This window comes from Macaca mulatta, chromosome 13, assembly GCF_049350105.2.
Source record: "Macaca mulatta isolate MMU2019108-1 chromosome 13, T2T-MMU8v2.0, whole genome shotgun sequence".
NCBI lineage: Eukaryota > Metazoa > Chordata > Mammalia > Primates > Cercopithecidae > Macaca > Macaca mulatta.
The window spans coordinates 51,246,988-51,271,679 of record NC_133418.1 but is presented as its reverse complement, the minus strand read 5'-3'; the positions used below and the strand labels follow the sequence as shown (position 1 = coordinate 51,271,679).

Sequence of the window (24,692 nt, the reverse complement as noted above, 5' to 3'; positions counted from 1 at the left end):
GCTGCCAAGATTTCTATTCTCATTTCTTGTATGTATGTAATACTTTTTTTTTTTTTAATTCTCTTTTTTTTGAGACAGAGTCTCATTTTATTGCCCAGGCTGGAGTGCAGTGGCATGATCTTGGCTCACTGCAAACTCCACATCCCAGCTTCAAGTGATTCTCCTGCCTCAGGCTCCTGGGTAGCTGAGATTACAGCTACGTGAGTGGCGTGTGACACCGCGCCCAGATGATTTTTGTGTTTTTAGTAGAGATGGGGTTTCACTATGTTGGCCAGGCTGATCTTGAACTCCTGACCTCAAGTGATGCGCCCACCTCGGCCTCCCAAAGTGCTAGGATTAGAGGCGTGAGCCATTACGCCTGGCCCTATATAATACTTTTTAACTCTCCTGTATTTCTTTTTATTGCTTTTATATCAGTGTTCAAGCCTGTTGGAATGATTTTTAATCTAAATTTGGTCATTTATTTTATTAAAATATCCCTTTCAGCTTTGTGCCATTTGTATATTTGATAAGTATTTTAATCCAAATTAGTGATAAAAATGTTCACTAAGGGTTATGGATAAAAAGTCTAAAACTTTCGGCTGGGCGTGGTGGCTCATGCCTATAATCCTAGCACTTTGGGAAGCCGAGGTGGGTGGATTATTTGAGGTCAGGAGTTTGAGACCAGTCTGGCCAACGTTTGAAACCCCGTCTCTACTAAAAATACAAAAATTACCTGGGTGTCATGGTGCATGCCTGTAATAGTAGCTACTCAGGAAGCTGAGGCAGGAGAATTACCTGAACCTGAGAGGCGGAGATTGCAGTGAGCCAAGATCGTGCCAGTGCACTCCAGCCTAGGCGACAGAGGGAGACTCTCTGATTCAAAAAAAAAAAAAAAAAAGTCTAAAACTTTTGAATAAAGATTACTCTCACACTTATGGTGAGTACTTCATGATACTGTCATTCATCCATCTCATGTTTCACCATCTTATGATTGACTTTCTTCAGTCTATTAACTGAGTAGTTGCGAAATAGTGTTTGACTAGATATGCCTTGTTCTTAGGGAACCCGTATTGGCCACACTGTGTACAGTTTTGGACCTTTTATTTTTTTAACTTAAATATATTAGGATTTCCCTTTAAAACTTCTCTAAAAGCATAATTTTACATAGGTATATAATATCACGTTGTATGAACATAACAATTTATTCACTACCCTACTGTTGAACATTTATTTATTAATTCCAAAAATACATATTGAATGCCTAATATGTGTCATCACTCATCTATAGGCTGAGGACACACCACTGAACAAAATAGACAAACACATCATGAGCTTACATTAAGTGAGAGTATATGAATAACAACCAAACAGGTAAAATAAATGTCAGATGATAGGATAAGAACCAGGGAGACAAAGCAGAATGGTCAATGCAGAACCTGAGAAAGAGGTATTGAGTTAAATATCTGAGTAAGGTGAGAAACTAAGGCAGTTATGAGTGACAAGAGCATTCCAGACAGAAATAGCATGCACACAGTTGCTGAGGTAGAGTGTGAAAGGAAAGGGAGTGTTAAAGGAAAGGGAGGGGTGCTAAAGGAAAGGGAGGAGGCCAGTGTATTTGAGAGCGAGAGTGAAAGGGAGAAGACTAGATTGTGGAAGGCAGTGGTTCTTGACAGGGATAGTAAATGGCTCCCAAAGAGATATTTTGGAAATTTATGTGATTTTTTCTTGGGTCATCACTGTAATTGGGGATTGTTTCTGGAATGCAGTAGATAGGTGTCAAGTATGTTACTATTTCTGTAATGTACAAGACAGTTCCACACAATGAAGAGTTGTCCCTTGTTACATACAGCTTTTGAATGTCCCTGTAGATATTAATGTTGATGAAAAACCTTTTATAAATTATTCCAGTGTTTGTCATGTTTTAAATGATTTTTTTTAGTGTAGGGTGTTTCTTCTGTTTTTTCTTTCTTTCATGACTGACATTTTTGAAGAGTACAAGCTAATTACTTTGCAGATTCCACTCAAATTGAATTTATCTGCTGTGTTACCATGATTTGATTCAGATTTGATTTTTATGTAGGAAAGCCACAGAAGTGATGGGCTTTTCATGCTTGTCAGGAGACACATTATGTTGATTTGTCTCAATACTTGTAATGTTAACTCGACCACTTAGTTAAGGTGGTATCTGCTGGTTTGTGTGTTTTACATATTAATTAATAAGCAGTTAATAAATATTATGAAGAGATTCTTTGAGACTGTAAATATCTCTAGTTTAGGATCTAGTGTTTATACTTGCCTGAATAATTTATTAATAAAATAGCTTTAATTTGGTGATGGAAAAAAATTCTATCATCACTTCAGCATTCATTCATTGGAATTCTGTGGTAAGTTAAAAGTGTCCCTTCTCCATTTATTTATTTATATCATTATGGGCTCTTGGATTTTTCTTCTCAAAGGGTCACAACCTATCACTATCATTGTTTATTTTTGTACTCAAATTACCCCACACTTGCCCATGAGAACCATTTTAAGCTGGTGCCTGTGTGTTTTTCTCATGATCCCATCATTTCATGAGCATTCACCCACTTTCTAAGATAGGAAGATACTCTAGGAATATCTTGTATTTTCTTTCTACCAACCCTAGAGCTGTCTGTTTCTCTAAGGGGCCCTGGTTCTTTTTAGCAGAGAATAGCATGTAGAAACTAAGATATGTATGCTTGGTGTGCTTATTGATACTATGATACTGTTGCCTTTATGCCTTTTCAGCAGATGATGTGTATGTACATAATTGCACACACAACCCCCTCTCCTCTGTATGCCTGTTTCCTTATCTATTACTTTTATTATAAAATGAAAGCTGTGAGTTTATACTAGTACATCCAGTTCCATTCCAGTACTACAGGGTTATTCTAGCCTTTTTTTCTTTCTTTATTTGTAACTCACTTCTCTGATAGTGAGAAACTTGGCTCCCATTATCCTCCATATATTTAGTTACTTGTTTAAATTCCCTTGTATGTTTCTCCCTCAGCCACTCTGCTCATCATGCCTGCAACAGATTGAATTTCTTTCCCAGCCCCAAATCTCTTTCAACCTACAAGTTTTATATGTAATATAATTATTATTATACCATTCCAGATATTTTTAAATTTCCATTTTGATTTGTTTCAACAATGAAAGGTGATATATTAGGATAATACCTTCAGTGTGCTGAAAGAAAATAAATTATATCTACCTAGAATTGCGTGTCAGGGAAAATCTGTTTTAAGAATGTGGTAATATAAAAGTGATTTTGGACAATAACAGTTCATTCAACTCTCATTAAAAATTTCTAAGTGGTTACCTCAGACTAAAGGGAAATAATCTAATATGGGAAATTTGTGATGTAGGAAATATTAAAGAGCAAAAGATGTGTTAAGTATGTGGATAAATAAAGCTAAATACTTAAGTATATGAAACAAAAATACTAGGACCTTCATGACTGAGATAAAATGTGGCAGAAACTTAAAATATATGACAACAATATCGTACAGGTTTGAAGCTGTATAAATGGAGTTAATCTTTTTCCAAGTTTCTTAACTGGGAAAAAGTTAGGTATTATTTACTTTAGCTTGATAACTATATGTGTTATAATTTCTACGATAACCCTGTCCCCTACATCATACCTTACTACAAAATTAATTTGAGATGGATCATAGACTTTACGTTGAAAGGTAAAATAAAGTTGCTTGAAAATCTCTTCATGATGTTGGGTTAGGCAAAGGTTTCTCAAGAACAAAAATACACTATCCATAAAATAAAGGATTGATAAATTGCTCTTCATGAAAATTAAGAACGTCTGGTAATCAAAAGGCACCATGAAGAGTGAAAAGTCAAGCTACACAGTGGAAGAGGGTATTTCGGATACATATATTTGATAAGGGACATAAATCTAGAATATATAAGGAACTCATGCAAATCCATTCTTCCTACCCAAAGACTTCAATCGGTGTCTCATAAATGAAGATATCCAAGTGGCCAATAAGCATTTGAAAACATTCTCAATATCACTGCCTCTTAGGTAATGCAAATTAACCATAATGAGATACTGCTTCATATCAAGAGTAGCTAAAATTAAAAAGAGAACAATACTAAATATTGGTAAAGTTATGAAGCAACTGGAACAGTCATTTATTGCTGATGGGAAGGTAAACTGGTACAAAACTCTTAAAATAATTTACAATTATTTCATAATGGTAAACATATACCTGACCTGGGACACTTCATTACTACTTCTTTTTAGGTGCATACTCAAGAAATATCAGTACCTATGTTCAGTAGAAGACATGGTCAATAATAATTATAGTAGCCTCAAACTGAAAACTATATAAATGTATATCAGGAGTAGAATAGATGAATCAATTATGCTTTATTCATACAGTGAAATCCTGTGTAGCCATAAAAGAGAGCAAACTACTACTGCCTCAACAACTTTGAAAGCTGTCACACACGTTGTGGTTAGCAGAAAAGCGAGACACAAACGAGCCATACTGAATAATTCCATTCATATGAAATTCAAAAACTAACCAATGGTGAAAAAAGTGATAAGAATGCCAGCACTTTGGGAGGCCAAGGCGGGCGGATCACGAGGTCAGGAGATCGAGACCATCCTGGCTAACACGGTGAAACCCCGTCTCTACTAAAAAAATACAAAAAAACTAGCCGGGCGAGGTGGCAGGCGCCTGTAGTCCCAGCTACTCGGGAGGCTGAGGCAGGAGAAGGGCGTAAACCTGGGAGGCGGCACTTGCAGTGAGCTGAGATTCGGCCACTGCACTCCAGCCTGGGCGACAGAGCCAGACTCCGACTCAAAAAAAAAAAAAAAAAAAAAAAAAAGTGATAAGAATGGTTACCTCTGGTGGAGTCAGGTGTGTGTTATTGACCGGGAAGAGGCACAAGAGGTCTTCTCAGGTATAGGAAGTTTTGTATATCTGGATATGGGCAGTATTTACATTGCTGTCAACACATATAAAAAATAAACTGCCCGACTTCAGATTTGTACACCTTATTAATGATTTATTATATATTAATTAAAAAGAAACATTGAACAAGAGATACAATTGAAATAGAAAAGGAACTTTAAAAAGGCAACCATTTCTAATCATAGCAAAAACTTTATAAAAAGCATCAAGGTGTAAATCTAACAAGATTTATGAGATCTTTTATTAGAGAACAGTAAAATTTCTTTTGGAAGGCTAAGTACATAGAGAAATAAATTGTACTTGTTAATAAGACTCTATATCCAGCTGGCACAGACTGCTTCAATGAATCAAGGCAGATGTTTCTTTAAATTTTTTTTATCATGGTAAAATACACATAACACAGAATTTACCTCTTAACTATTTTTAAATGTACAGTTTACTGGTGTTAAGTACATTCATATTGTTGTGCAACCACCACCACCACTACCATCCATCTCCAAGACTCTTTTCATCTTGTGAAACTGAAACTTTTGCCCATTAAATAGTAACTTCTTGTTCTCTTCCCATCTGCCGCAGGCAACCATCATTTTCCTTTTTGTTTCGTATGATTTTGATTACTCTGAGTACTTCCTATAAATGGAATAATACAATATTTGTCTTTTGGTGACTGGCTTATTTCACTTAGTCGCATGTGGTTCATCCATGTTGTAGCATGTAAGTGAGTCTATGGTAGACAGTATATAGTTGGAGCATTCTGCCAATCTCTGTCTTTTGATTGGATAATTTATTTGCTTTTAAAGTAATTAATGATAAGGAGGAACCTGCTTCTGTCCTTTTTCTCTTTGTTTTCTACATCAAGGTACAAATTTTATGTTCAGATACAATTCCAAACCACAATGAGGATTTATCTTACTGCCCTCTACCCCACAGAAATGCATTCGTAGGCTCCTAAAGGAAACTCTGTTAGATTGCTTGTTGTCAAAAACTATTGAGATCATTTTGGCCTGTTCCATGCTATGAGAATGAGATTCACGCTGTACCCAAGGATTTACTGATCTCTCTTGGCAGAATACTGTCTCTTCTCCTTCTCTTTTCTGTTTGGTAATAGAAGAAGAGAAGAAAAGTTTGAAGTCAGTTCTTTATGTCATTTAGTATATGAACCAATAACTCAACACGTTTAGACAAAAAACCATGAAATAAACTTTACTTATACTCTAAAATAAACCAAACCAAACTACGAAAGTAGTAAGAAGGAAATTATAAAATAAAATCTATCAATTAACTAGAAAACAGAAAAATAGAATTGAGCATTAAAGTCTAGATTTGGACCTTGAAAAAATTCCAAATCAAAAGAAAGCTCTGACTAGCTAGAAGAGGAGAAGGAAAAACATACAATGTTTTAAATGAAAAGGAGTATGCCAGATAATACCACTGAGGAAATTTGAAATAATGAGAGAAAATAAAGTATAACTCTTTTCTTGTTAGGTATAAAATTTTCATGAAATGACTGATTTTCTTAGATAATGTAATTAAACAGAAATGTGTAATAGAGTAAACATGACTGAGAGAGAAAAACTTTATTGATCAAACATTTGGCTTCCAAGTAAAGTACCTGACCTAGCTCAATATTAGGTAACATTATGGAGTATTTGCTGGGTGTGATAATGACATTGTGGTTATATGATAAGTGAATTATTTAGGGTTGAAGTGTCAAATCACAGTGTCTTTGTGGAAGGATAAAGCTTTGTGGAGGGATAGGGGAAATTGTTCGACAGTTGTTGAATCTAAGTAGAAGGAATTCACATGTTTATTTTAACATTCTATCAACTTTTTGGTATATTCTTAACAAAAAGAAAAAAACAATGCCTGACTTAGATGTTTATGTGGGTGACTCAAGCTATCAGGTAATGGATAACTCCTGTGCTATATAAAGAGTTCTAATACACTAATAAAAACTTCCTAATTTATTTGAGGACATTAACAAAAACCTCAGAAGACATACCTGAAATTATGAATCTTTCACATCAGTGTGATGTCTCCACTTTTATTTCTAATTTTATTTATTTGAGTCTTCTAGTTTTTTCTTAGTCTAGCTAAATGTTTAACATTGTTTTTACCTTTTCAAAACTAACAATTTAGTTGATTTCTTCCTGTTTTTCATTTCTGCTCTAATTTTTATTCTTTCATTCTTTCTGCTAACTTTGGGCTTAGTTTTGTTCTTCTTTTTCTAGTTCCTTGAGGTGTAAAGTTGAGTTGCTTATTTGAGATCTTTCTTCCTTTAAAAACAGACAGTTATCATTAGAAACTTCCCTCTTAGTCCTGATTTTGCTTCATCCCGTAAGTTTTCATTTGTTGTATTTTTGTCTTAAGATATTTTTTAATTTTCCTTGATCTCATCTTTGATCCACTGGTTAAGAGTGTGTTGTTGCTCTACTGGTGGGATTTGATTGCATGATGTCTCACAAAAAGTTATCCGCTCCCAGGCATGGGTCCCTCAGCTTCCTGCCTCGGAAGTGCAGCAGCAGGCATCGCGGGAAGGTCAAGAGCTTCCCTAAGGATGACCCGTCTAAGCCGGTCCACCTCACAGCCTTCCTGGGATACAAGGCTGGCATGACCCACATCGTGCGGGAAGTTGACAGGCCAGGATCCAAGGTGAACAAGAAGGAGGTGGTGGAGGCTGTGACTATTGTGGAGACGCCACCCATGGTGGTTGTGGGCATTGTGGGCTACATGGAAACCCCTCTAGGCCTCCGGACTTTCAAGACTGTCTTCGCTGAGCACATCAGTGATGAATGCAAGAGGTGTTTCTATAAGAACTGGCATAAATCTAAGAAGAAGGCCTTTACCAAGTACTGCAAGAAGTGGCAGGATGAAGATGGCAAGAAGCAGCTGGAGAAGGACTTCAGCAGCATGAAGAAGTACTGCCAAGTCATCTGTGTCATTGCCCACACCCAGATGCACCTGCTTCCTCTGCGCCAGAAGAAGGCCCACCTGATGGAGATCCAGGTGAATGGAGGCACTGTGGCCGAGAAGCTGGACTGGGCCCGTGAGAGGCTCGAGCAGCAGGTACCTGTGAACCAAGTGTTTGGGCAGGATGAGATGATCGACGTCATCGGGGTGACCAAAGGCAAAGGCTACAAAGGCACACCAAGAAGCTGCCCCGCAAGACCCACCGAGGTCTGTGCAAGGTGGCCTGTATTGGGGCATGGCATCCTGCTTGTGTGGCCTTCTCTGTGGCATGTGCTGGGCAGAAAGGCTACCATCACCACACTGAGATCAACAAGAAGATCTTTAAGATTGGCCAGGGCTGCCTTATCACAGACGGCAAGCTGATCAAGAACAATGCTTCCACTGACTATGACCTGCCTGAAAGAGCATCAACCCTCTGGGTGACTTTGTCCACTATGGGGAAGTGACCAATGACTTTGTCATGCTGAAAGGCTGTGTGGTGGGAACGAAGAAGCGGATGCGCACACTCCGCAAGTCCTTGCTGTCACAGACGAAGCAGCGGGCTGTGGAGAAGATTGACCTTAAGTTCATTGACACCACCTCCAAATTTGGCCATGGCCACTTCCAGACCATGGAAGAGAAGAAAGCATTCATGGGACCACTCAAGAAAGACCGAATTGCAAAGGAAGAAGGAGCTTAATGCCAGGAGCAGATTTTGCAGCTGGTGGGGTCTCAATAAAAGTTATTTTCCACTGAAAAAAAAAAAAAAGAGTGTGTTGTTAATTACCACATAATTGTGATTTTCCCAGTTTTCCTTCTGTTACTGATTTCTAATTTTAGTCTATTGTGCTTGGGAAAAAAAGCTTGGTATCATTTCAGTCTTCTTAAATTTGTTCAGACTTGTTTTATGACTTAATATGTGATCTTTCCTGGAGAATGTTCTGTGTGCAGTTGAGAAGACTGTGTATTCTGCAACTGTTAGGTGGAATATTCAGTATATGTGTGTTCTATTCATTATTGAAAATGGAGTACTGACATCTTCTATTGTATTGCTATTTTTCCTTTCAGTTCCGTCAGTGTTTGCTTTATATATTTAGGTGCTCTGATGTTGAGTGTATATGTGTTTATACTTGTGTTATCTTCCTGATGAATTGACTCTCTTATCATATGACCTTCTTTGTCTCTTGGGATGGTTTTTTATTTAAAGTCTATATTGTCTGATAGTATGGCCACAACTGTGCTCTTTTGGTTGCTATCTGCATGGAGTATATTTTCCTGTTCCTTCACTTTTAGCCTGTGTGTCCTTAAATCTAAAGTGAGTCTCTTGTAGATAGCATATAGTTGGATCTTATTTTTAAAATTAATTCAGCCACTATATGTCTTTTGATTAGGGAGTTTACTGCATTTATATTAAATTATTGATAGGGAAAGACTTACTAGTTCCATTTTGTTAATTGTTTTCTTTCTTACAGTTCTTTCGTCCCTTTTCTCCTCTCTTGCTGTCTTCCTTTGTAATTTGTTGATTTTGCTTTGATCCTTCATTTTTTTTTCTTTTTCTTTTGTGTATCTTCTATAGATATTTTCTTTGTGGTTACCAAAGTCTTACATAAAACAACTTATAGCTACAGCAAAAGCAATTTAAAAAAATAGACAAACAGGACTGCATCAAACTAAAAAGCTTTTGCACAGCAAAGGAAACAGTTAAGAGAATGAACTGGTAATCTATGGAATAGGAGAAAATATTTGTAAACCATGTATCTAATGAGGGGTTAATATCCAAAGTATATAAGGAACACCTGCAAATCAACAGCCAAAAGAAAAAAAAGAAAAAAAAATCCCCAAAACAAAAAACAAATAACCTGGTTAAAACATGGGTAAAAGACTTAAATGAACATTTCTTAAAACATACAAATGTGTAAGGTGCTGTATATGAAGAGACACTCAATATAGCCAGTCATCAGGAAAATGCAAATCAAAACCACAATGACTTACCACTTCATATCTGTTAGGATGGCTGATATCAAAACAAAACAAACTATAACAGGTGTTGGAGAGGATGTGGAGAAATTAGAACCCTGTACACTGTAGATGGGCATGTAAAATAGTGTAGCCGTTGTGGAAAATAGTATGGAGATTCCTAAAAAAAAAATAATAGAATTACCATATGATCCCACTTCTGGGTGCATATCCAAAGGAAATGAAATCAGAATCTTGAGGAGATCCCATGTTCACAATAGCATTAATCACAATAGCCAAGATACATAAACAAGATGTATAAACATTGATAGATGAATGGATAAAGAAAATGTAGTATATACATACAATGGAATATTATTCCACCTTAAGGAGGTCCTGGTGTATGTGACAACATGGATGACCCTGTAAGACATTAAAATAATCCAGTCACAGAAGGACAAATACTGAATGATTTCACTTGCGTGAAATATCTAAAAATAGTCAAATTCAGAAAACAGAGAGTAGAATGGTGATTGCCAAGGACTGGGAGGAAGGGGGAATTGGGAATTGATGTTACATAGGTATCACAGGCAAAGCAGGTAGTTCAATATTAGGAAATTTATGAATAAGTTTTTACATTAGTAGATCTAATGGAGAAGTCATAATTCATTAAGCTCCAAAAACTATTTGGGAATTAAAAAATCTGTAATTAAAAATATTTCTTTAGAAGAATATTTCTTTACAGTAAAATAATACCTCAAATATGATAAAGAATATGTATTTGAAATTTGCAATCAGCATAATAAAGGCAAATACTTTTGTTATGCATATAAAACATTTGTGAGAGAAGTCATATAATGTGGTGGAGTAGGGAACTCTAGGGTTCTTACAAAAACACCTAGTTAGCTTCCAGAAACTATCAGAATTAATTTTTATAGAACTCTGGAATTTAGTTAACATTAAAAAAACAGGAAAAGTAAGGAGCTGTAGCACTGCAGAAAAACACGATGGCACCTTAAATTGCTCACCTACCATTCCTTGTGCCTAGATTAATAATGGCTTTGAAAACGGCAGCTTACACTCATGGTGCAGGCTGTTAGCACCGGAAGGGTTAGTACAGATCTTGCTCTCAAAAGATTGTGATTGTTTTAACCTGTCTGAAGTCTCTGAAGGACCGGTATAGAGCTTCCTTTTGTTTTACACAACTCAGAGCTTTCCGGGGACTGGGGTGGCTTATCCGTCATCACGTGTCAAAAGTATTTAAAAGCCGGAGTATCAACTGTAGAAGTCTGAGTTGGGATAAAAATTAGGACAATGAACAGGTAGACAAAAAGCCAGGAAGGAACAGTTGAAAAGGAGATACAGGGTGGTATAAGGACTTTTAAATGCTTTTGTATATGCTGAGAAATTGAGAATGCTATGTACATGCCTAGGATTGGACAACTCCTCACAGAAGGCTTGAGAAGACCCTAAGCTTTCACCACTACCTGACCTTCTGGCTCTGCCTAGCTAAGTAGGATGTGAAGGTTAAGATAGGGTTGTAAACAGTCTGGCTAAGTTTTCATGAAATGCCGCAACACAGAGCAAAAAAGACTGGGAGTGGTTTTTTTTCTTTCCTATTACCTTTTTTCTTTCCTTGGCTGCAGGTGTTTAAGGAAACGGTCAAAACAGTAGTTGACCCTGAAGCTAAGTGAGCACAGACTTCACTTCCATGTACAACAAAGAATGTAAACTTTATGAAATAGTCAGTAAACAACACTTACAACAAGCAGTAACAGCAAACTCCAGGGAAGGGGGAGAATTCCAGTATCCAGAGTTGTCACATTATAATATTCAATATGTCCAGTTTTCAACAAATTATAAGGCATGCAAAGAAATAAAGAAGTGTGACTCATTCAGAGGAAAAAAGAGAAATTAGTGAAACTATCCCTGAGGAAGCCCACCTTAAATGTACTCAATGAGCTAAACAAAACCATCAGCAAAGAACTAAAGGGAACCAAGAAAAGGATTTCTCACCAAAAAGAAATATCAACAAAGAGAAATTATAAAAAGGAAACAAATAAAAATTCTGCAGTTGAAAAGTACAGTAACAAAAATTCATTAGAGGGGTTCAATAGCTGATTTGAGTAGTCTGAACAAAGAATCAGTGAACTTGAAGAAAGGTCAGTTGATGTATTCATTTGAGGAGCAGAAAGAAAAGAATAAAGAAAATGAACAGGGCTATGGGACATCCCCAAGCATACCAACATATGCATTATGGGATTCTTAGAGGGAAGAGAGAGAGAGACAGAGAGAGAGAGAGCAAAAGGGGCAGAAATAACATTTGAAGAAATAATGGTTGAAAACTTCCCTAATTTGATGAAAAATGAACTCCAAATGGGTTAAACTCAGAGACCCACACCATGACCTATTATAGTCAAATTATTAAATACTTAGCATAGTTACTGGTTCTATTAGTAGAAATATACTTTCCCTAATGAAGTCAGCTTTAACAGATTTTTTTTAAACAAGTGTTTCCAAAAGCTTATTGATTTTAAGTAAGTTTTGTGTCACATGGTAATATATTTCTTTTATTTGTAGAAAGTAAATTTTTACTTTTTAGTGCTTGTTGACTCTGTGTGTGTGTGTGTGTGTGTGTGTGTGTGTGTGTGTGTCTGTGTATTGGTTTACGTGATGGTGAAGAACTACTTATTTCTTTTTTGGTTTGCTATATGAGGTCTTTGACATTGTTTGTGACAGGGTCTTGCTCCATCACCCAGGCTGGAGTGTAGTAGCTATATCATAGCTCACTGCAACGTCCGCCTCCCGAGCTCAAGCTGTCTTTCCACCTCAGTCTCTCAAAGTGCTGGTATTACAGGCTTGAGCCACTGCACCTGGCTGATGTGTCATTAAGCTGGACAATGAAAGAATAATATAACCTGATAAAACTCATGTAGATCTGTTGAGAAGAGAGAATTAATTTTAATTGTGAAATAGTCTCTGGAAATTAGTAAAAGATGTATTTTAGCTAACCAGTAATTTCATAACTTTATCTCAGTATAATTTACTGTAATACATAAGGTTTGCCCACTTAAAGTGTATAGTTTGTTTACAGAATTTTACAATAACATAATTTTAGAACTTTGTTGTCATTCTCCCCTCTTCCCCAATTCCCTAGCCCTAGGCAAACACCAGTTCACTTTCTCTCCCTATGGATTTGCCAATTCTGAACATTTTATGTAAATAGAATTGTAATATATGATCTTTTGTGACTGCCTTCTTTTACGTAGCATAATGTTTTCAAGAGTCATTCATGTTATGTTGTAACATGAATCAGTACTTCATCCCTTTTTATTGCCAAATTATATTTCATTGTGTAGATATTTTGTTTACTCATTAGTTGGTAGACATTTGGATTTTCCACTCTGGCCATTGTGAATAGTGCTGCTATGAACATAGTAAGTGTTTATGTGTTAGAGTGGCTGTTTTATTTCTCTTGGGTATATACCTAACAGTAGAATTACTGGGACATATGGTAACTCCATGTTTAACATGTTGAGGAACTTCTAAACTTTTTTCTGAAGTAGCTACGCTATTTACATTCCCACAAGCAGTGTATGAGGGTTTCAGTTTCTCCATATCCTTTCCAACATTTGTCATTTTCTGTCTTTTTGATTATAGCCTGATGTTAAGGGTATTTATTGTGATTTTTTACCTAGTTCTAACAACTAATGGTGTTGAACATCTTTTCATGTGATTATTGGTCATTTATCTTTTCTGATGAAATACCTATTCAAATTCTTTACCCATTTATAAATTTATCACTTTACAAATTTGTTGAATTGTAAGCATTCTTTCTATATTCTGGATATTAGGCCATTAGCAGATTTATGGACTTACCAATATATTCTCCCATTCTGTAGGCTTTTTCATTTTCTTGATGGCGACCTGTGATACACAAAAGTTTTAAATTCTCATGAACTCTAACTTATCAGACTTTTATTCTTTGCACTTTTGGTGACATATCTAAGAAATCAGTGCATAACCCAGGGTCACAAAGATTTAGTGTTTTCTTCTGAGATACTTAGTTTTGGTTTTTATGTTTAGATCTGTGGTTCTATTTGAGGCAATTAAAATTTTTATTTTTATTTTTTTTAAATTGTGATAAAATATACATAAAATTTATCATCTTAACCATTGTTAAGTATATGGTTCAGTGGCGTTAAGTACATTCATGTTGTTGTTTAAACAATCTCTATACTTTTTAAATCTTGTAATACTGAAACTCTATATCCATTAAACAACAAGTCCTCATTTTCGCCTTTCCCTTAGCCCCTAGCAACCACTATTCTACTTTCTGTCTCTGTGAATTTGGCTACTCTAAGTACCTTACAGTAGCGGAATCACACAGTATGTGTCTTTTTGCCACTGGCTTATTTCATTCAGTAGTATATTAAAATTCACCCATGTTGTACTATATGTCAGAATTTCCTTCTTTTTTAAGACTATATTATTCCATTGTGTGTGTATGCTACATTTTGTTTATCCATTCATCTGTTGATAGACACTTGAGTTGCTTCTGCCATTCGGCTATTGTGAATAATGCTGCTGTGAACATGCTTGTTATAATTATCACTTCAAGATCCTGCTTTCACTTCTTTTGGGTACAGACCCAGAAGTGGAATTGCTGGATCATATAGTCATTCTATTTTTAAGTTTTTGAGGAAGCCCCATGCTGTTTTCCATAGGGGCTACACTTTACATTCCCACCAGCAGTGTTCGAGGGTACTAATTTCTCCACATCCTTGCCAACACTTGTTATTGTCTGGTTTTTTTTTTTTTTTTTCCTTCTTAATAATGGCTATTCTAACAGGTCTGAAGTGATGTCTCATTGTGGTGGTGATTTTCATTTCCCTTATGATTAGTAATATTGAGCTTGTTTTCATTTTTGGTTAGTCAGTTGTATACCTTCTCTGGAGAAAAGTCTATTATTTTTGCCTATCTTTGAATCAGGTTTTGTTGTTGTTCTTGAGTTGTAAGCGTCCTTTATATGTTCTGGATATTAACCTTATATCAGATACAGTGAGTTTTTGCCTCACATCTTTGTTGAGTTCTTGGAAACTGTGACTTGTAAGTGAAGTGATGTATAGCATAGCAAAACAAACTGATATAGGTTAATTGATAAAACAAGAGTTAAGCTCCTATGGTATTCAGTATATTGTTTCACTTAAAGATGCAGTTTCTAAGTACCTATTGATGATGTTAAGTGAAGACTTATTGTACATGATTAGCAAATATTTTCTCCCATTTTCTAGGTTACCTTTTCACTCTGTTGATGGTGTCCTTTGGTGAACAGAAGTTTTAAATTTTGGTTTAATCCAATTTATTGACTTTTACTTTTGTTGCCTTTCTCCTTTGAGTCAGTTTTTGTGTATGGCATGCAAGTTCATCTTGGCATATAGATACTGAGTTTTCAGCACTGTTGAAAAGACTTCTTTCCCCATTGAATTTTCATGACCTCTTTGTTGAAAATCAATTTACCATAAATGTTAGTGTTTATTTCTGGACTGTCAGTTCTATGTCATTGATCTACATGACTGTCCTTATGCCAGTACTGCACTGTCTTGATTGTTGTAGATTTGTAGTAAGTTTTGAAATCGGAAAGAGTGAGTCCTCCAACAATGTCATTTTCAAGATTATTTTGGCTATTCTGGGGTTACAATCTGCTTGTCAATTATTGAAAAAAAAAAAAAGCTAGGCTTTTAATAAGAGTTGAATCTCTAGATTACTATGGGAAATATTACCACTTGAATCTCTAGATTAGTTTAGGAGGTATTAATCTTTCAGTCCATAAAAATGGGCCAGTTTTCTAGTTATTTTGCTTTTCTTTCATTCAATTTTTTTTTAGTATACTAGACATATTTATTTTGCTAAATATATTCTCAAGTATTTAATTCTTTTTCTTGCTGTTGTAAATTGAATTTTTTAAAAAATTTATTTTTGGATTGTGAATTGCTAGTGTATTAAAATACAGTTGATTTTTATATATTGCACTGGCATCCTGCAGCTTTGCTGAACTTATTAGTGTTAGTTGGTTTGGCCTGGTTTCCTTGGGATTTTCTGTAAGAAGTTCATGTCATCTGCAAATAGATATAATTGTACTTCTTTCTTTCCAATCTAGATATCTTTAATTTCTTACCTGGTTGCCCTGGCAATTTGGTAACATCAATATGATATTGAATAGAAGAGGTAAGAATGGCCATACTTGTCTTGTTCTTGATTGTAGGAAGAAAGCATCTAGTTTTTCATCATTCAGTATTATGTTAGTGCTGAGTCTTTCTTTTTTTTTTTTTTTCTTTTTATTTATTTATTTATTTTTCTTTTTATTTTTTTATTATTATTATACTTTAAGTTCTAGGGTACATGTGCATAACGTGCAGGTTTGTTACATATGTATACTTGTGCCATGTTGCTGTGCTGCACCCATCAACTTGTCAGCACCCATCAACTCGTCATTTACGTCTGGTATAACTCCCAATGCAATCCCTCCCCCGTCCCTCCTCCCCCCTCCCCATGATAGGCCCCGGTGTGTGATGTTCCCCTTCCCGAGTCCAAGTGATCTCATTGTTCACTTCCCACCTAGGAGTGAGAACATGCGGTGTTTGGTTTTCTGTTCTTGTGATAGTTTGCTAAGAATGATGGTTTCCAGCTGCATCCATGTCCCTACAAAGGACACAAACTCATCCTTTTGTATGGCTGCATAGTATTCCATGGTGTATATGTGCCACTTTTCTTAATCCAGTCTGTCACTGATGGACATTTGGGTTGATTCCAAGTCTTTGCTATTGTGAATAGTGCCGCAATAAACATACGTGTGCATGTGTCTTTAGAGCAGCATGATTTATAATCCTTTGGGTATATACCCAGTAATGGGATGGCTGGGTCATATGGTACATCTAGTTCTAGATCCTTGAGGACTCGCCATACTGTTTTCCATAATGGTTGAACTAGTTTACAATCCCACCAACAGTGTAAAAGTGTTCCTATTTCTCCACATCCTCTCCAGCACCTGTTGTTTCCTGACTTTTTAATGATTGCCATTCTAACTGGTGTGAGATGGTATCTCATTGTGGTTTTGATTTGCATTTCTCTGATGGCCAGTGATGATGAGCATTTTTTCATGTGTCTGTTGGCTGTATGAATGTCTTCTTTTGAGAAATGTCTATTCATATCCTTTGCCCACTTTTTGATGGGGCTGTTTGTTTTTTTCTTGTGAATTTGTTTAGGTACTCTTCATCTGGTTAAAGAAATCCCTTCCATTCCTAGTTTGCTGAGAAATTTTATCACAAAAACATATTGGGTTTTGTTGAACTAAACAGTAGCTTTTAAGAGCCTGTTACATATCTAATGACATGCGATTGGTTTGTTGTAAAATTACCTGGAAATGATTATGTGAAAATACTGAAATTTACTTGGCAAATACTAAAGCTACAAGAATTTTTTAAATGGAAACGTTATTATGAAAGCTTGAAAGATGCGATGGGAGGAGGTAGAGCATGAAGTGTTAAAAAATTTGTAACGTGTTGGAAAGGAAGAAGAGAAATATATTTTGGGATGAGTGTAAATCTACTCATGCATACTTTTAAGAGGCTGGAATAGGTTTATGTTTCTCAAATTTGGATATTTACTTCCCACTAATATGTCAGGAGGTATCAAGACAATAAGAAACCACAGAATAAAAACTTTTTTTTTTGCCCAAATAAAATTTTTACATCTATTTTTATCAGCTAATGACAGAATATTTATTTATTTATTCATTTGTTTATTTATTTATTTTACTTTAAGTTCCAGGATACATGTGCAGAACGTGCAGGTTTGTTACATAGGTATTACATGTGCCATGGTGGTTTGCTGCACCTGTCAACCCATCATTTAGGTTTTAAGCCCTGCATGCATTAGGTATTTGTCCTATGCTCTCCCTCCCCTTGCACCCCACCCCCCGAAAGGCCCCGGTGTGTGATATTCCCCTCCCTGTGTCCATGTGTTCTCATTGTTCAACTCCCACTTATGAGTGAGAACACGTGGTGTTTGATTTTCTGTTCCTGTGTTAGTTTGCTGAGAATGATGGCTTCCAGCTTCATCCATGTCCTGGCAAAGGACATGATCTCATTCTTTTTTTTAGGGCTGCATAGTATTCCATGGTATATATGTGCCACATTTTCTTTATCCAGTCTATCATTGATGGGCAAAAAAATGACATTTTTAAAGTGTTAATTTTGTCCAGTGGTATTTAATTTTTTAAGTCAACATTTTGTTTTGAAATAATTGTAGTTTCACATGTAAGAAATAATATAGAGATATCACATATACTCTTCACCCAATTTCCCTAAGTGGTAACATCTTGCAAAACTATGACAATATGTCACAACCACAACATTGATACTGATACAGCCAAGATACTGAACATTTACATCACTACAAAGGTGGCTCATGATACCTTATAATAGCTACTTCCACTTCTTTCCTGCCCCACCTTTTACTGACCTCCTGGCACCACTAATTTGTTCCTTTGTTTCTGTAACTTTGTAATTTCAAGAATGTCATGTAAATGATAACATACAGTATGCAACCTTATTGCATTGGCCTTTTTTTCACTCAGCCAATACAATAATTATCTGGAGATTCATCCAGATTGTTTTGTTTATCAGTGGTTTTTCTTTTTTATTGATGTATAGTATTCCAAAGTATGAATGCACCACAGTTTAAATATTCACTATTGAAGGACATCTTGGTTGTTTCCCAGTTTTTGGCTTTACCAGTACAGCTGCTGTAAACATTCATGTGCAAGTTTTTGTGTGAATATGTCTTTGTTTCTGTGGGGTTAATGCCCAGGATTGCAATTGCTGGGTCATGTGGTAGTTGCATGTTTAGTTTTTTGAAAGACAGGCCACACCTTTTTCCAGGGTGGTTATATCATCTACATTCCCACAAGCAGTGTGTGAGTAATCCATCTACTCCATGTCCTCACCAGCATTTGATACTGTCACTATTTTTATTCTAGTCATTCTAATAGGTATGTAGTGGTATCTTACTAAGTTTTAAATGTGTATTTCCTTAATGGTTTTTGAGGTTGCACATTTTTTCATATCTCTGTTTCCAATCTCTGTATCCTGTTAAGTGAAATGTCTGCATCTTTTGCCCATTTTCTAATTGGATTATCTTTTTTTTCCTTTTTACTGTTGTGAGTTCTATATATATGTTAGATGTAAGTCTAGCAGATATAAGACCTTTATTGGACATGAGGTTTACAAATGTTTTCTTTTAACCTGTAGCTGGGAGAGAGGGGAACATTTTGTTTTGCTGGATAGTCTAGGCTTCCCTAGACTTTCACGGACACCACAAGGAAGGGATAGCACTTTATCAGCCAGCAGAGATGAAAGTGAGTCCTGGGCTCCTCACTTGGCCTTTGCTGGTGTTGGTGTGAGTGGGTCTAGTTTTTTCTTTGGTGGTTGGCTAGAGTAGAACGGTTATTAGTTAAAAGTTTTCTCTTTTGCTAGGCTTTACCTCTGCTGGGTTTTTAGCTAGTGAGAAAAGCTTTTGTTAGGGTTTTTTGTCTGTGTCCATTGTTCCTGGGTTGCTGACTTCTTCAGCTCCAAGTCTGTGTATGCAAGAGATAAAGAAAACCCAGGGATTACACCACAGGATAATTCCTCAGGTCCCTAGATCTCTAGCTAATCTGCCTTCTTCTCTACATCTTTCAGATTCTTCTTACATCTGTTTTATATATATTTTCCAGTGGGCTTAATTTTACTTTGCAGGAAAAATAGAGAAAAGTACATCTGGCCAGGTGCGGTGGCTCATGCCTGTAATCCCAGCACTTTGGGAGGCTGAGGCAGGAGGATCTCTTGAATCCAGGAGTTGGAGACCAGCCTGGGCAACAAAGTGAGACCCAGTCTCTACAAAAATAGAAATAAGAAAATTAGCCCGGTGTAGTGGCATGTGCCTGTTGTCCCAGCTATCCAGGAGGCTGAGGTGTTAGGATCACCTGAGCCCGGGAGGTTGAGGCTTCAGTGATAGTGCCACAGCATTCCAGCCTGGGTGACACAGCAAGACCCTGTCTTAAACAAAGAAGAGAAAAGAAAGAAAAATGTCACAGGATCCTCAGGGTGTCACTTTGCAAGCTAGAAACCACTGTGGCCAGCAGCACCTTCTGCCTGAATATTGTTCACACCTGCTGGGCACGTTCTGCCCACTCAGCCTGGCAGGCTGTGCTTGGCTCACACTACTGTGCTGGATCTTAAACTTGCCAAACATGAGCCAGGCGTGGAGTGGTGAAGGGTGTGTGGGCAAGCAAGTGTGGGGTCTAGCCACTGCACACAGCCAGGCATGCTGACTGCTGTGGTGGGGCAGGCAGCTCCAGGTGCTGGCACTGGTGCTGGCTCCATGCAAGGCTGCAGCTGGACCAAAAATGTACTGTGCATGGCTTCTGCTGTGGGGACCCACATCTGGGCAAGGGAAACATGGTGGCAACTGGAAGCTTGGAAGACACCAGGAACCACAAAACCCCAAAGAGGGTGTCATAGTCCTGGCTCGGGGACCCCCTATGTCTGGGCTTCCTGAAAGGCCGCAGCTTGTCTCTCCTTCTTGTTCCCTGCAACATGACAGGCAGGGAGGGGGCACGTTTCAGCCCTGTTTGTGTTACAACTCTTTTAGTCCCACCACTTGGTAGATCCTGAGTTCTTGTCCTACATCCATGAAGAATGAGGTATGTGGACAACTAGAGGGTGAGCAAGATGGAGAGGAGCTTCATCGAGTGGCAGAACAGTTTTCAGGAGACCCAAAGCGGGTAGCTCCTTTCTGTAGGCAGGTCGTCCCAACGAGTGTCCAGCTGTCAGTGGAGAGGAGAACCTAGAGTGAGTAGCTCCTGTCCGCAGGCAAAGTTGTCCCATTGTCTGTGCAGCCCTCAGCAGAGAGGAGACCCAGAACGGGTAGCTCCTACCTGCATGCAGGTCATCCCATAATCTGTGCCTCTTTCAGCAGAGAGGAAACCCGGAGTGGGTAGCTCTATTGTCTCTCTAAGTCTGGCTGAGTCCAGGATTTTTATGGGCTTCAGAGGGGAGTAGGTACATGCCAATTGGTCCATGTGCAGGCCCAGAAAAAGTTCGCCTGTCCGCGGAACTGACAGCCCTTCAAGTGATCCCTGGCTTAAAGGTATGGCTTCATCGGTGACCTTCCCCTTTCTGCCCAGGAGCCTGTCTGCCATCTCTCTGCTATCTCTGGTACCTGTGGCACACCCAGGCTGTTCATGTCAAGGGGCACCTGCAGGCCCACTCTGAGCTGCCCTCAGCCCTCCCCGCCCCTGCAACCTCCCTCCTATGCTTGTGGGTGCCCAGTGTCTGGAGGGGCGGCAGGGGGCTGGTGTATCAGTGCTGCCCCAAGTGTGTGCACACTTGGCTGGGTCGCGACAGTGCCTGGGCTTGGCCTCAACTTTGCTCTGTAATGGGAACGGGCACCAGGAGTGGGGAGAGGCCAGACAGTGGGAGCAGGCACTTTTGAACCTGCAAGGGCAGGGGGAGTTCCCAGGTCCCTGAGACTGCAGGCTTGCCTGGGTCCACAGCTGTGACTGGGCAGCTGCAGCTGCCCAGGAGGGTGGGGTTCCTGCCCCTCCACCTCAAAAGGGAGTGGGACTTCTGCCTGTTCCCAGCTCCCACCAGCTCAGTAGAGTGAGCAGCCCTAGCTGCTCCTTCCCCACTGCAACTGGCATCATGGCAGCAGCCACTGCAGATGGGATGCTGCTGCCATCAAAAATACATCTAGTTCATCACCTGGGGAGATGCAGCATAATTTAAAATATTTTAATCTGGAATCAGATGTTGCTATATCATCAAATAGAATGCCAAGTTATAATGACTTTATAGGTAAAACACAGAAACCTCAAAGAAATGTTATATTTATGGTAGCTTTGAGTACCGATCCTGTGTGCCAGGAAACAAGGTCTTGGTTTTTTTCCCGCCATTCTTAGGGGTCAAATATTAGGATGTAGGTCAAGCTTCTGTAATAGCCAAACATACAGTGGCTCAAATAAGATAGAATTTTATTTTCACGTCATTGTTCATGTTAGGAAAGTGAGCTCTGTTCCTTGATGTCATCCAGGAACCCAAGCTGGCTGGACAACTAAACTGTCCTTACACATGACTTCCAAGGTTGTTCCATGCATTACCATTTTTAGCAGGTGAGAAAAATAGTGGTGATAGTGGTGGTGATACTAGGGGAACACGCAGATCAAGAACTTGATTTTAAGGACAGGAAGCGGAAGTTGTACTTGATGCCTTCAGTCATATCCCATTGGCCTCAACCTAGTCATGTGGTCACAACTAGCTGCAGAAAAAAACAGGAAATGCCTCCCACTTGGTGGCTATGTGGCTAGCAAAAATTTGAGTAAGGGATTTCTATTATTAAAAGAAAGATGAGAATACTTACTGGTGGACAATAATAATCTTTGCTGTTTACTTTAGTGGGAAATTTTTAGGAGAACTCTCTGAGTGGTCTTAATCATTGTGAGCCTTTTTATTCTGTAGTTAACTATCTTTTTTTCTTGCTGTGCTCTTTGTCCTGTTATATTATAAAAGAATGACATGATCTTCATGGTCTAATCTTAGCGTGGGTATAAAACTAATGTGTATGTAACTACTTGGACTACTTCAAATAAGAACCTGTTTGTTTATATCTTCTAGGGTTTACAGAGTCCACGTGGAATGGGATGCAAGCCAGAAGCTGTATGTAGTCACATTATTATTGAGAGCCATGAAAAAGGATGTTTCCGGACTCTAACTTCTGAACAACCACAACTAGATAGCCACTCTTGTGCTTTTAGATCTGCTGAACCCTCAGAAATGACCAGAGGACGTCAGAGCCCATCATCATGTAGAGCCAAGCACGTCAACCTTTCTGCATCCTTAGACCAGAACAACTCCCATTTCAAAGTTTGGAATTCCTTGCAGTTAAAAAGTCATTCCCCTTTTCAAAACTTTATACCTGATGAATTCAAAATCAGCAAAGGTCTTCGAATGCCATTCCATGAAAAGATGAACCCTTGGCTGTCAGAATTAGTAGAACCTGCTTTTGTGCCACCTAAAAAAGTGGATTTTCATTCTTCAACACAAATGCCATCCCCAGAACCCGTGAAAAAGTTTACTACCTCCATCACTTTTTCATCTCACCGACATTCTAAATGCATTTCCAATTCCTCTGTTGTTAAGGTTGGTGTTACTGAAGGTAGCCAGTGTACTGGAGCATCTGTGGGGGTATTTAATTCTCATTTCACTGAAGAACAAAATCCTCCTAGAGATCTTAAACAGAAATCCTCTTCCCCTTCATCATTTAAAATGCATAGTAATTCACCAGATAAAGAAGTGACTATTTTAGCAGAAGGTAGAAGGCAAAGCCAAAAATTATCTGTTGATTTTGAGCATTCTTGTCAAGAAGAAAAACCCTTAGAAAGACCAGATTTTACAGGCAATCATTCTGAGCCCAGTACCAGTGCAAATTGTAGCAATTTCAAGGAAATTCAAATTTCTGATAACCATACCCTTATTAGCATGGGCAGACCAAGTTCCACCCTAGGAGTAGGCAGATCGAGTTCCAGACTAGGAGTAAAAGAGAAGAATGTAACTGTAACTCCAGATCTTCCTTCTTGCATTTTTCTTGAACAACGAGAGCTCTTTGAACAAAGCAAAGCCCCACATACAGATGACCCTGTGAGGAAACACCATTCTCCCTCTCCTCAACATCAGGATTATGTAGCTCCAGACCTTCCTTCTTGCATTTTTCTTGAACAACGAGAACTCTTTGAACAGTGCAAAGCCCCATATGTAGATCATCAAATGAGAGAAAACCATTCTCCCCTTCCTCAAGGTCAGGATTCTATAGCTTCAGACCTTCCTTCTCCCATTTCTCTTGAACAATGCCAAAGCAAAGCGCCAGGTGTAGATGACCAAATGAGTAAACACCATTTTCCCTTTCCTCAAGGTCAGGATTGTGTAGTGGAAAAGAATAATCAACATAAGCCTAAATCACACATTTCTAGTATAAATGTTGAAGCCAAGTTCAATAATGTGGTCTCCCAGTCAGCCCCAAATCAGTGTACCTTAGCAACATCTGCATCTACTCCTCCTTCAAATAGAAAAGCACTTTCTTGTGTTCGTATAACTCTTTGTCCCAAGACTTCTTCCAAGTTGGATAGTGGAACTTTAGATAAAAGATGCCATTCATTGGATGCTGCTTCTAAAGCGAGGATGAATAGTGAGTTTAACTTTGACTTACATACTGTATCTTCGAGATCACTGGAACCAACCTCCAAATTATTGACCAGTAAACCTGTAGTACAGGATCAAGAATCTTTAGGTTTTCTAGGACCTAAATCTTCACTGGATTTCCGAGTTGTACAGCCTTCTCTTCCAGACAGTAACACTATTACTCAGGACTTGAAAACTATACCTTCTCAGAATAGCCAGATAGTAACCTCAAGGCAAATACAAGTGAACATTTCAGATTTCGAAGGACATTCCAATCCAGAGGGGACCCCAGTATCTGCAGATCGGTGAGTCTCATTGTGATAACAAGCAAGCTGGATGGACTTTGTGATAAAATGTTTCAAATACTTGAGTAGATATTGGTTCTTGGGGAAAAGGCTGTGTGATTTCTCTGAGTGGAGGTTGTGTCTGACTAATTACTAGAAGTCTTTCAAGGAATAAATGTGTTAAGTAAGAGAGAACATATGATAGTAATGCATTTATACTTTCAGGGGGCTCTTGGCAAGACTTGACATCAAGTGTTTTAAAAAACTGAATGACCTTGAAAGGAATCTTTGAT

General features: G+C 38.0%; 1 protein-coding gene and 1 pseudogene across 4 annotated transcripts in view; both read left to right on the top strand.

Moving 5' to 3' along the window:
* Positions 1 to 24,692, top strand: part of ALMS1 (ALMS1 centrosome and basal body associated protein) — a 218,818-nt gene that overhangs the window by 77,334 nt on the left and 116,792 nt on the right. For all 4 annotated transcript variants that reach the window (XM_077959164.1, XM_077959165.1, XM_077959166.1 and 1 more), the window contains one exon: positions 22,556 to 24,420. In XM_077959164.1, the coding sequence (XP_077815290.1) occupies positions 22,556 to 24,420 (1,865 nt within the window). The remainder of the gene's footprint in view (positions 1 to 22,555; positions 24,421 to 24,692) is intronic.
* LOC706712 (large ribosomal subunit protein uL3 pseudogene) lies at positions 6,973 to 8,655 on the top strand (annotated as a pseudogene).